At 39.7% G+C, this 13,360-nt stretch overlaps 1 protein-coding gene and 1 pseudogene across 1 annotated transcript in view; one reads left to right on the top strand and one right to left on the bottom strand.

Moving 5' to 3' along the window:
• The window catches only part of CENPF (centromere protein F), a 62,429-nt gene extending 53,835 nt beyond the window's left edge, over window positions 1–8,594 (bottom strand). Inside the window, exons 1-3 of the mRNA XM_003930355.4 lie at window positions 8,468–8,594; window positions 1,330–1,532; window positions 219–415 (exon numbers count right to left, since the gene is read on the bottom strand). Of these exons, the coding sequence (XP_003930404.2) occupies window positions 219–415; window positions 1,330–1,491 (359 nt within the window). The 5' untranslated portion in view covers window positions 1,492–1,532; window positions 8,468–8,594. The remainder of the gene's footprint in view (window positions 1–218; window positions 416–1,329; window positions 1,533–8,467) is intronic.
• LOC101049483 (ubiquitin-conjugating enzyme E2 variant 1 pseudogene) lies at window positions 1,846–2,485 on the top strand (annotated as a pseudogene).
• Window positions 8,595–13,360: the final 4,766 nt, after the last annotated feature.

Raw genomic sequence — 13,360 nt, 5'->3', positions numbered from 1 at the left:
AATTTATATCATACTGACCTATTCAATGACAAAACTGAATCACTGTTTGTTTTTAATCTTTCACTTATTCAAGTTACTGATATAGACTGAATCATTACTTATTCTACTGTGAAAAAAAAATTGCAATATATAATAATTATAACATTAAAGGAAAAGACAAATGCATCTGATCAATACATACAAACATCATCCCTATAAATATCATTCCAAAATATTACCTTTTAAGCTCCTGTTCCAGTTTTTCTATTTGTTTTTTGCCTGAATTCAGTTGTCCTTCCTGGAAATTCACTTGTGACTCCTTGACTTGAAGTTCATGAGAAATCTTCTGCTTAGTTTTCTCCAGACTTTCACATATTTCTATCAATCTTTGATTCTCCCTTTTCAGGTTTGTACCCTCAGTTTTTTCATTTTCAACCTAATGAGAATAGTTCAGAAGACAGTAACTCCCTTATCTGATGAATTTACCAAGAATTATTGGTAGATATGAGTCTAACACTCTGCTAATTTCCTGAGATACAGCTGCAATAAGCCATATGTCAATGCTTTATGAACACAGAAATTTTAGATGAACACACTTTGAAGCCAATAGATAGGAAACGTCTATGAAGTCATGTATGATATCCTCTTTGGTCATACATACCCATCCTAGAAAGTGAGGCTTTACTATCCTTTCAAAAATTAAAAAATAGAAAATAAATCCTGTAAACCTCCCTTAACAATTCATTCTAAAGTTTGGCTGCTAAAACTAGTTATTCTTAGAAACCAGAAAATTCTCCCACAAGCAAAAACCTTTTAAAAGCAATGACTACCACTATTTAGTTAGCTAATACAGAGGTAGATTTTAAAAAGTACTATTTAGTTTTTATTTACTAGCCCTGAAAAGGTTGGGGAATACCAAGGTAAAAAGCGCAGTCTCAGAAAGCCACATCCATTTAACTGCAAAATGCTCTAATACCTTGCCCAGATCAGGAGCAGAAACCTTTTGGCTTGTTGCTATGCAGTGCAAAAGCAATCTCCAATTCATGGTTCCACATGGAAGTGGAAATGGAACTCACTAACCCTAAATATTAGCAGGTAAGCAGATAATGAGAACAGAAATGAAGAAAATTCAAACAATTAAAATAAAAATGACTCAAAAAAGGAGAAAGGGAATGGTGCAGGGCGGTGGGGGGGGGGTGGGGTGGATTACCACCTGAAGATAGCAAAATCATTTTTCTCTAAATGTAAAGATGAAATAATCCAAAAATGAGTGAACCGTTTTAAATACCAGTGCTTCTGTGATATTAAATAATGAGTGAACAGCTACAAATACCAGAGCTTCAGGGGTACCTTCTGTTTTTGCTTCTGCAACGCAGCCTCAAGACTGTCAAGCTGAAACTGCCTTTGCTGCTTTTCCTTCTTCAGTTTGTCAAGCTGTCCTTCAAGCTCTTGAATTTTCTGAAGAGCTCTTGTAGGAAGGCCTTCTTTCCATTCTTCCAAAGCCCAGCTCATTTTGTTCTCCCTTCTTTATTACTCCAACATTTGTAAAGAAACTGAAAAGAATAACCAGACTGTTGTTCTTACCACAGTAAAAGGAAACAAAGTCTCAGAAATTAGTGAATCTTTCAAACCAGCCCTAAGAATAAAGTGTCAAAACCATATTTCAAAAGATAACGAAGTTTCATATCTATCTTCACCATCCTCTGAAAGGTGACAGCCAATCATTGATTCTGAAGCACATAGTATGCTGCTTGTTTTCCCCTTGCTTTCTGTTTTTATTTCTCAGTGTTGACTTCTTATATCACTACCTGCTTTCTACTGCTCAATTTTTTCATTACACAAAACATAGGGCAACAGCGATGCAAGATGGCAGTCACCATGGGCTCAGGAGTATAAGTCCCTCAAAGTTTCCTACTGCAGGAAGAAGTTGAAGAAGGCCAGAAAGGAGCAGGAGATGGCAAGTTAGACTGGGTCTAGAATATAATGAAGACCTGGCACAAGACAGACAGGGATGATAATCGGGCCTCCAAAAACCATTTTAAGAACATCGAGTATATAGCCTTAAAATAGAATGTAGCCTAGATGCCCAGAAGCACCCTGCCTAAGATTTGTAACAAAAATTAATAAAAATGGGGTTAATAGTTCTAATGGAGTGGTGGACCAGCCAGCCATAGCAGTGCCAGCAAAACGGCAGAATTCATGCAGCATCAAAGTTGTCCTGCAAGAGCTTTGGTGCCTAATGATGTCTAAAGAAAGTATGAAACAGTTGCCTGAGGGACAGGATTACAGCAGTTAATCAAAAAGAAAAACCGTAGACCCTTCCCCTTCCCAACCCCCATTCCATTTAAAGAGTCTTCATCTTCCACCATAGTAAATTTTCTAGATACGTCTTGTAGACCTCAAGGGACTGGAAAGGAAGCATCCATTCAAAGGAAATTTATCTTAAGACACTGTAAATTATGCTAACTTTTTTGTCCATTTGAAATATGTTAGTTGTGCTATAACAAATCCTGTCATGTGTAACCACTGTCTACATACTTGAATTTCTGGGATCAAGAACGTTTATTTAAATTGATTCCTGTCATAACTGGTGGAGCACATCTAACTCCACTGTGAAAAGACATATCACACAATCATCTTGCTGCTGATTACATGGCCTGGGGTCGCTGCCTTCTCCTGTGGGATTACTGCTGGGTGTACAGGCTACTTTGTTTGCACCTCTGATTTCCAAAAAATTGAGTAGGAGGGACTCCTCCCCAAACTCATTCTATGAAGCCAGCACCATCCTGATACCAAAACCTGGCAGAGACACACACAAAAAAGAAAACTTCGGCTGGGTGTGGTGGCTCATGCCTGTAATCCCAGCAGTTTGGGAGGCCAAGATAGGTGGATCACGAGGTCAAGAGATTGAGACTATCCTGGCCAACATGGTGAAACCCCATCTCTACTAAAAATACAAAAATTAGCTGGGTGTGATGGCACCACAGTCCCAGCTACTCCAGAGGCTGAGGCAAAAGAATCTCTTGAACCTGGGAGGTGCAGGTTGCAGTGAGCCAAGATCATGCCACTACACTCCAGCCTGGTAACAGAGTAAGACTCCATCTCAAAACAACAACAACAACAACAAAAGAAAACTTCAAGCCAATATCCTTGATCAACATCAATGCAAAAATCCTCAACAATATACTTGCAAAGCAAGTCCAGCAACACATCAAAAAGCTAATATACCACAATCAAGCAGGCTTCATCCCCAGGATTCACGGTTGGTTCAACATACACAAATCAATAAATGTGATTCATCACATAAGCATAGCTAAAGACAAAAATGACATGATTATCTCATGCAGAAAAGACTTTCATTAAAAATTCAATATCCTTTCCTGTTAAAAACTCTCAATAAATTAGGTATTAAAGGAACATACCTCAAAATAATAAGAGCCATCTATGACAGACCCACAGCCAATATCATACTAAATGGGCAAAAGCATTCCCCTTGAAAACTGTCACACAAGACAAGGATGCCCTCTCTCACTAATCCTATTCAACATAGTATTGGAAGTCCTGGCCAGAGCAACCAGGCAAGAGGAAGAAATAAAAGGCATCCAGATAGGAAGAGAGGAAGCCAGACTACCCCTGTTTGCAGATGACATGATCCTACATCCAGAAAATCCCAGTCTTAGCCCAAAAGCTCCTTCAGCTGGTCAACAACTTCAGCCAACTCTCAGGATACCAAAATCACTAGCATTCCTATACGCCAACAACAGCCAAGCCAAGAGCCAAATCAAAAATGCAATCCCGATTATAATTGCCACAATATGAATAAATCGCCTAGAAATACAGCTAACCAGAGAGATGAAAGATCTCTACAGTAAGAATTAGAAAACTACTGAAAGAAATCAGTGATGACACAAATGGAAAAACAACCCACGCTCATGAATATAAAGAATCAATATCACTGAAATGGCCATACTGGCCAAAGCAATTTACAGATTCAATGCTATTCCTATCAAACTACCAATGACATTGTTCACAGAATTAGAAATAACTATTTTAAAATTGATATGGAACTAAAAATGAGCCCAAATAGCCGAGGCAATCCTAAGCAAAAAGAACAAGCTGAAAGCCTCACGTTACCCTACTTCAAACTATATTACAGGGCTACAGTAATCAAAACAGCATGGTACTGGTACAAAAACAGACACATAGACCAATGGAACACAATAGAGAGCCCAGGAAAAAGCCACATACCTACAATCATCTGATCTTTGACAAAACTGATAAAAACAAATAATGGGGAAAGGATTCCCTGTTCAGTAAATGATGGGATAGCTGGCTAGCCATATGCAGATTGAAACTAGTCCCCTTCCTTACACCATATACAAAAATTAATTCAAGATGGATTAAAGACTTAAATGTGAAACCCAAAACTATAAAAACGATGGAAGACAACCTAGGCAATACCATCCTGGACACAGGAACGGGCAAAGAAAAGCAATCACAACAAAAGCAAAAATTGACAAGTGGGATCTAATTAAACTGAAGAGCTTCTGCACAGCAAAAGAAACTCAACAGATAAACAGACAACCTACAGAATGGGAGAAAATATTTGCAAACTATGCATCTGATAAAGGCACTTTAATCAGATGCCTTTATCAGATTGCACTTTTATCAGATCCAGCATTTATAAGGAACTTAAATTTACAGGAGAAAAACAACAACCCCATTAAAAAGCGGGCAAAGGATATGAACAGACACTTCTCTAAAGAAAACTTATATGTAGTTAACAGGCATGTGAAAAAAAAGCTTAATATCACTGATCATTAGAGAAATGCAAATCAAAACCACAAAGAGATACCATCTCACACCAGTCAGAATGGCTATGATTAAGTGTTTAAAGATAACAGATGCTGGCCAAGTTGTGAAGAAAAGGGAACACTTATATGCTGTTGGTGGGAGTGTAAATTAGTGCAACCATTGTGGAAAGCAGTATGGCAATTCCTCAAAGAGCTAAAAACAGACCTACTATTCAACCCAGCAATTTCATTTCTAGGTATATACCCAGAGGAATATAAATCATTCTATCATAAAGACAAAAGCATGGCCAGGCACAGTGGCTCATGCTTGTAATCCCAACACTTTGGGAGGCCAAGGCAGGTGGATAACTTGAGCTCAGGAATTTGAGACCAGCCTGGGGAACATGGCAAAATCCCATCTCTACCAAAAAAAAAAAAAGCACATGCACACAGAAATGTTCACTGCAGCACTATTCACAGTATTCACAATAGCAAGACATGGAATCAAACTAAAAATGCCCACCAGTGACAGAATGGATAAAGAAATGTAGTACATATATACCACAGAATACTAGGCAGCCATAAAAAAGAATGAGATCATTTTTTTTTTTTTTGCAGAACATGGATGGAATTAGAAGACATTATCCTTAGCAAACTAATGCAAGTACAGAAAACCAAATGAACACTAAGAAGGGAACAACAGACAGAGGCCTCCTTGAGGGTGGATAGTTGGAGGAGGAAGAGTAGCAGAAAAAAATAACTACTGGGTATTAGGCTTATTACCTGGGTGACAAAACAATCTGTACAACAATCCCCTATGACATGAGTCTATAACAAACCTGCATGTGTACCCCTGAACCTAAAATAAAAGTTAAAAAATATATATTTTGCCATAAAGTTTTCAGGTGAAATAGGTCCTATAAACGAACAAAGAAAATGCACGACAAGGTATTTTGCAAATGCTCCTCTTTTCCTCTTCACATCATTAGTTACCACTCACATTTTGTCCCTCTTCCTCTAGGAAACTTTCTAAGATCCCTGACCCAGCCATAGTTTCTCGTCATAATTACACCACAGGTAGCCCATCTCCTTCCAAGCAGTTATCATTTTTTAATTAATGCATGCATGAATAAAGAGTGAATCCCATGTTAGTACTAAAATCATTTCAAAAGGTGGTAAAGTCATGTTCCAGACAGATGCTGACCAGGAAAGACATATACAGTACAATCTTAGTGATTCAAAGGGGATTCAATTCTAGCCCAGCCACTTAGAAGATATATGACCTTGGGCAAGTTATTCAGCTGCTCTATGCCCTGTTTCCCTCCTTTGTAAAATGAGGATAACAATGATGGTTACTTCCTAAGGCCTTAGAAACAGGATCTCCTGGTAAGCTTTCTATATGTTAGCAGCTATATACTTTTTATTTAAAAACACTTTTTCATTGTATATTTCAGCCTCTGGTACATAGGGTGAAGTGGCCTACCTCCTTCTCAGCCACATCTTAGGAAATAGAAATCAGCTGGGAGAAAAGTATGGCAGCTGTCCTTTATTTTAGCCTTCAGAACATAAATAAAAGAAAAATCATTCATTTTCCAGTTCCTTAGGCAAGAGGTTGAGAATTTGTTTTTTACTAAATAAAGTTCACGGCTATTTTAATGTTTGTTTTTTTTTTTTCCCCACTGATTTTATCAATGAAACTTTTTTTTTTTTGAGACCGAGTTTCGCTCTTGTTACGCAGGCTGGAGTGCAATGGCGCGATCTCGGCTCACCGCAACCTCTGCCTCCTGGGTTCAAGCAATTCTCCTGCCTCAGCCTCCTGAGTAGCTGGGATTACAGGCACGTGCCACCATGCCCAACTAATTTTTTTTGTATTTTTAGTAGAGACGGGGTTTCACCATGTTGACCAGGACGGTCTCGATCTCTTGACCTCGTGATCCACCCGCCTCAGCCTCCCAAAGTGCTGGGATTACAGGCTTGAGCCAGCGCGCCCGGCTTTATCAATGAAACTTTTTACCAAAACAATAAGCAGTTGATGAAAGTACTAAGAACAATAAAAAAAAAAAATTAAAAGGGAGAAGCAAAGTCTTGGACAACATATAAGTTGGATATCAAAGCCTTGGATAGCTGTGTTTCGCTACCAGTTTAATTTTTTTTCTCCCTAGCTCTCAGTTCTTGGAATACTGCATCTTATACTACACTCACATTTATCCCAAAACTATTGAAAGGAGTCACATCCCTCTCAAACAACAAAGGAGAGTTGAATCTGTCTCAACATCCTCCATTCCAATCTAGTTTGTCATGAGTCAAAAAACTGTACGCCAGAAAAACACAATTGTAATTGCCCTGAACAATTCAGCCAGCCACTGAAATCATTACATCAAGATGCCATAGCCAACAGAATATAAAAAGGAGCAATTTAGAAAGATGATTAGAAAATGAGGGGAATAAACATAAAGAAGACTGGCAAGCTGAATGCTTTTCTATTCCAAAGTCTAAGATACAGAGCAATATAGATGTAGACCCAAGCTAACTGTGATTAGAGCAGATTTTGAGCCATTAAGACAGCAGCTATCAGCCACCTGTACTGGGCCACTGGGGCAAAAAGAACAACAAAAAATAAACCTCAGAAGTTTACTTCTGAGGAACAGGAAATAACAGGTGGAGAGTGAAGAAAAGCCCTGGATGAAGCTTCCTGCATGGAGAATTTGCAGGACTATTGTCCTTTCCAGAAAATGCTGTATCTGTATATCTTAAATATGTGGAGGGCACTCTTCGATGCCCGAACTACCCAATCCCTTAAAGTCCCCAAGGAAGCTCTTGTGTGACCTCCTCCAGCCGCACCTCCACCACTTCTTTCCCATTGTCAGAATTCGTCATCTCCTACAAAAAAGCCAGAGTCCCCGTGCATTGTACCAAGGCTGGGTCTGAGAATGGTAACCCTGCCGTCTCTTCTACATCAGACTTCCCAAGGACACGACCCTTGCCATTTATTTCTGGGTCCTCATTACACAGCAGAGCAGGGCACACAGGCGCGTCCAAATAAAAGTGGACAGGAGGGCCGGGCATAGTGGCTCACGCTTGTAATCCTGGTACTTGGAGAGGCCGAAGCAGGAGGATCCCTTGAGCCCAGGAGTTCGAGACCAGCCTAGTTAACATAGGGAGACCCTAGCTCTATTTAATAAATAAATAAATAAATAAAACTGTGGACGGGAGGAAGAAGAGAGGGGATAGAGAAATGCTCGCGTAACTAACCGTAGGCACCCCACATCGCCGCCCTGATCAAAACTCAAGCTTATATCTCCTCGATAAAACGAAGGGCCGGGGCCCGAATTTCAATAAGACTAGTTACGGGACTAGGAAGGCGGCTTGGAAAATACCTAGTCATCTCCAGTTCTTTTATCGTACGGAGGAAAAAAAATGTTCCCCTAAAGTGCGAGTTCGTGACCGAGTAGAGTCTGGGACACTAATGCGAGACCCGTTTGACCCGGAGCAGAGAGGCGCCGACACCTCACTACGAACCACATCCCCGGGCCGACTCTCCCGTCCTGTCGGGTGGGAGGGGGCAGTCCCCGGCACCTACAGGAGCTTGTGCTCAAGAGACCTCCCCGCCCAGTATCCGCGGGCAGCACCCCACGCCTCCCGCCGCCCGCTTCCCGCCGCCAGGACCAGGATCCAAACCCAGTCTGGACGCTCACCTTACGATCGGGGAAGGGAAAACAACCTCTCGATGGGTCCAGCTCTGGTGCAGCCTCCGCGGACTGGAGCCCAGAATCTAATTCAAACTGCCCGCGGCCGCCACCAGTGCCTGATTCGTCCGCTTCTGGGTTCAACCAAACTTATCTCCACGCCTATTGGTCACTGTAAGCAGCTGTGGCCCAATCCGCGCCTTCGCACTCACGCTGCCTCCTCTGATTGGCTCTTTCGGAGGGATTTTAAAAACAAGCCACCTACTGGAGTTGCCTGCGCCGGAGTTACTGCGCCCCTTTGTTGTTGCGGGGTACACAGAGACCACGTGCTTTTGCTAATACTAGACGCGATTTTAGACCGCTGTTTCCCCAAAAGTCGGGGAATGCGCCAGCTGATTAGGAAGGCGTGGCCTATCGCCTACAGCCAGGAGAACTGTGCTGCCTGGTGAGACCTCTTGTAAACTGCACTTACAAATCTACTTATTTATTAAATATAAATTTAGGACGCAGATACTAGGTACTGTGCTTGTCATGCATTCTTTATCCGGTGTCGTTCTTAACAATTCTTTGAGAAAAGTATTATCCTCTTTTTATTAAAAAGCTAACAGGCTCTGGAGGACATTATGTTAAGTGAAATAAGGCAGATATAGAAATGTAACTACTACATGTTCTCAGTTATATGTAAGAGCTAAAAACTTTAATAGAAGTAGACAGTAGAATCGTGGTTACTGAGAAGGGTAGGAGAGAGGGGAGGATAGTGAGAGGTTGGTTCATATATACAAAATTATCACTACGACGAATAAGCTATAATGCTCTATGGCACGGTAGGGTGATATAGTTAACAATAATTTATGTTGTATTTTCAAATAGCTAGAGAAAAGAGGATTCTAAATGTTCCCAGAACAAAGAAATGGTATTAACAAATGTTTGAGGTAATAGATATGCTAATCATCCTAATTTCATCATTGCACATGGCATACTTGTATCAAAATATCATTATATCCTCCATAAATAAGTAAAATTATTATGTCAAGGAGTCATTTTCATTTGATGATTACCATTTTGTGTACTGTTTCAAAACAGTTTATTTGCTATGTTTAACGATGTATAACAAGAATTACTTCAAAAAAAAAGTTAACGGGCTCATAGAAGCTAAATATAGTAATCTGAAATTGCATCTAGGCAATGCAGGATGTCGCTCTTAATGCTGTCCTTTATGGATTACATTTCTTTTCTTCTTCTTTTTTTTTTTTTTTTTTTTTTTTAGACAGAGTCTAGCTCTGTCGCCCAGGCTGGAGTGCAGTGGCGCAATCTCGGCTCGCTGCAACCTCCCCTCCCAGATTCAAGCAATTCTACCTCAGCCTCCCAAGTAGCTGGGACTACAGGCACATGCCACCACACCCAGCTAATTTGTTGTATTTTTAGTAGAGATGGGTTTCACCATATTGGCCAGGCTGGTCTCAAACTCCTGACCTCCTGAGCAGCCTGCCTCAGCCTCCCAAAGTGCTGGGATTGCAGGCGTGAGCCACCACACCAGGCCTCAGGTATAATCTGACCTCATAAAATTTGTTGAGAAGTGTTTTCTCCTCATGTCTTTTCTGAAAGAGTTTGTGTAAAATTGGTATCATTTATTCTTTAGTGTTTCAGCCTAGAATTTTCTCTGTGGGGGTATCTTAATTAGAAATTAAATTTTTTGCTAGGAGCAGTGGCTTATGCCCATAATGCCAACACTTTAGGAGGCCAAGGCATAAGGATAGCTTAGGACCAGGAGTTCAAGACCAGCCTGGGCAACACAGCAAGACCGTCTCTACAAAATCAAAAACACTTAGATGGGCATGGTGGCAAATGCAGCTACTTGGGATGCTGAAGCAGAATGATCGCTTGGATCCAGGAGGTCAAGGCTGCAGTGAACTGTGGTCATGCCATAGCACTCCAGCTGAGGCAACAGAGAAAGATCCTGTCTCAAAAAAAGAGAGAGAGAAATTAAATGTTGTAATTGAAAATAGTTTTTTGAATGTTCTGTTTTATTTTACACAGTTTTGGTAGTTTCTGTCTTTCAAGGAATATTTGTATTTTATCTATGCTGTCAAAATTATTAGTACCTTGTTTTTTAAATATTTTATCATCCTTTTAATGGCCTTGTAATATGTAGTTATGTTCTCTCTTTCATCCCTGAAAACCCTGGTAATTTGTGTTCTCTCCACCCACTTCTCCCTCATCTTTCAGCTTAAATTTTATCAACTTTATTGATCTTTTCAAAGAACTGACATAATTTTACTGATTTTTATATATAAGATTGTCCATTTTCTATTTTATTAATTTCTGTGCTTATCTTTATACTTAATCTAAGTTTTTCTTTTTTTCCTGGCGACTTAAACTGGAAGCTTAAATAACTGATTTTTTGACCTTTCTTTTTTTTTTTTTTTTTTTTTTTTTTTTGAGACAGAGTTTCAGTCTTGTTACCCAGGCTGGAGTGCAATGGTGCGATCTCGGCTCACCACAACCTCCGCCTCCTGGGTTCAGGCAATCCTCCTGCCTCAGCCTCCAATTCTCCTGCCTCAGCCTCCTGAGTAGCTGGGACTACAGGCATGCGCCACCATGCCCAGCTAATGTTTTGTATTTTTAGTAGAGATGGGGTTTCACCATGTTGACCAGGATGGTCTCGATCTCTTGACCTTGTGATCCACCCGCCTCGGCCTCCCAAAGTGCTGGGATTACAGGCTTGAGCCACTGCACCCGGCCTTGACCTTTCTTTTTTTTCTAATACAAATATTTTAGCTTTACCTGATCCCCAAAATTTGTTTGTTGTCTTTTCCTTCCTCCCACCCTTAGAAACAGTGTCTCGCTGAGTAGTGACATGATCATAGCTCTACTGGCTCAAGCAATTCTTCCACCTCAGCCTCCTGAGTAGTTAGGACTACAGGCACATCCCACCATGCTTGGCTAAGTTTTTTACTTTTTGTAGATATGGGATCTCACTGTGTTGCCCAAGCTGGTCTCAAACTCTAGGCCTCAAGCAATCATCGTGCCTCCACCTCCCAAAAGTGCTGGGATTACAGGTGTGAGCCACAACTACCCCGTCTTTTCATTTGTATTCAGTTTTAAATGTTTTCTAACTTCTCTTATGATTTCTTACTTGACCTGTGGATTATTTTGAAATATAATGCTTAATTACCAAATATTTGTAGATTTTCTAGATATTTTTCTATTGTAAATCTTAATTCTGTTGTGATTAGAGAACATATTCTGTATGGTCTCAATCATTTTTAAATTAATGAGACTTAAGCAAGTCTCAGTATATTATCACGCTTACTGGACATTCCAGATGCTCTTGGGAAAATATGTATTTTACATTTTGTGTATGAAGTGTTCTATAAATATCAGTTATGTCAATCTTGTATTCGCGATCATTATGAATTTCCCATCTACTTACTCAGTCAATTACTGAAAGAGGAGTTTTGAAACTTCCAACTATAATTTTGAGTTTATCTATTTCTTCCTGCCAATTCGGATTTCGCTTCACAAATTTGGAGCTGTTACTAGAGGTATACATAAATTGTTATTCTTAATGAATTATACCTTTTATTATTATGCAATGACCCTTTTGATCCCCAGAAATATTTCCTGTTGTGAAGTTTACTTTCTCTGACACTGACGTAGGTTCTCCAGCTTTCTTTTGTTTATTGTTTACATAATGTATCTTATTTCATCCTTTTACTTTTATTTATATACTTATTTATTTTTAGAACTCATGGTCTATCTACTAGGATGGAGATATCCCTGCTTTATCGGAGATGAAGAGGCCACCCATTTGGGTCTATATTTAAATGGTTTTGCCGGGCGCGGTGGCTCAAGCCTGTAATCCCAGCACTTTGGGAGGCCGAGGCGGGTGGATCACAAGGTCAAGAGATCAAGACCATCCTGGTCAACATGGTGAAACCCTGTCTCTACTAAAAATAGAAAAAATTAGCTGAGCATGGTGGCGTGTGCCTGTAATCCCAGCTACTCAGGAGGTTGAGGCAGGAGAATTGCTTGAACCCAGGAGGCGGAGGTTGCGGTGAGCCAAGATTGCACCATTGCACTCCAGCCTGGGTAACAAGAGTGAAACGCTGTCTCAAGAAAAAAAAAAAGTATGGTTTTTGTAGGCAACATAGTTGAGCTCTTTTTTATTTAGTTTTGCAGTCTCTGCTATTTTAGTTGAGCTGTTTAGAATATTTATATTCAAAGTAATATTTGATATGGTTATTTTAAATCTTGCTATTTGTTTTTGTTTTCCTATCTATTATTTGGGGTTTTTTAAATAGGTTTCTTTTTTTTTTTTTTTTTTGAGATGGTGATGGTGTTGCCCTGTCACCCAGGTGGCTGGAGTCCAGTAAGAAGATCTTGGCTCACTGCAACCTCCGCCTCCCAGGTTCAAGTGATTCTCCTGCCTCAGCCTCCCAAATGGCTGGGATTACAGGTACATGCCACCAAACGCAGCTAATTTTTGTATTTTTAGTAGAGACGGGGTTTCATTCTGTTGGCCAGGCTGGTCTCAAGGTTTTTTTCTAGGTCTCTTATGGAATAAAGTAATGAAAAATTTTATGATTTATATTTCTCTTCAATATTGTCTTATAGCTATAGCTTTTTGGTTTTATTTGCAAAAATATCTCTGAGATTCATAATATATATCCTTAACTTATAAGAGTCTACCTTCAAATAATTATACCACTTTATATACAAGGCTACTATATGTTTTATTTTCCCCTCTCAACTTTTATGCTATTGTTATACATTTTACCTCATATATTATAAATCCTATCATTTTTTTTATTTAAACAGTTAATTTTAAAACTACAGAAAATTAGTGTTATATTAACCCATATATTTATAATTTCTAATAAACTTCATTCCAAGTTTCTA

Source organism: Saimiri boliviensis, chromosome 14, assembly GCF_048565385.1.
Source record: "Saimiri boliviensis isolate mSaiBol1 chromosome 14, mSaiBol1.pri, whole genome shotgun sequence".
Classification (NCBI taxonomy): domain Eukaryota; kingdom Metazoa; phylum Chordata; class Mammalia; order Primates; family Cebidae; genus Saimiri; species Saimiri boliviensis.
This window is presented reverse-complemented; position numbering and strand designations above follow the sequence as displayed.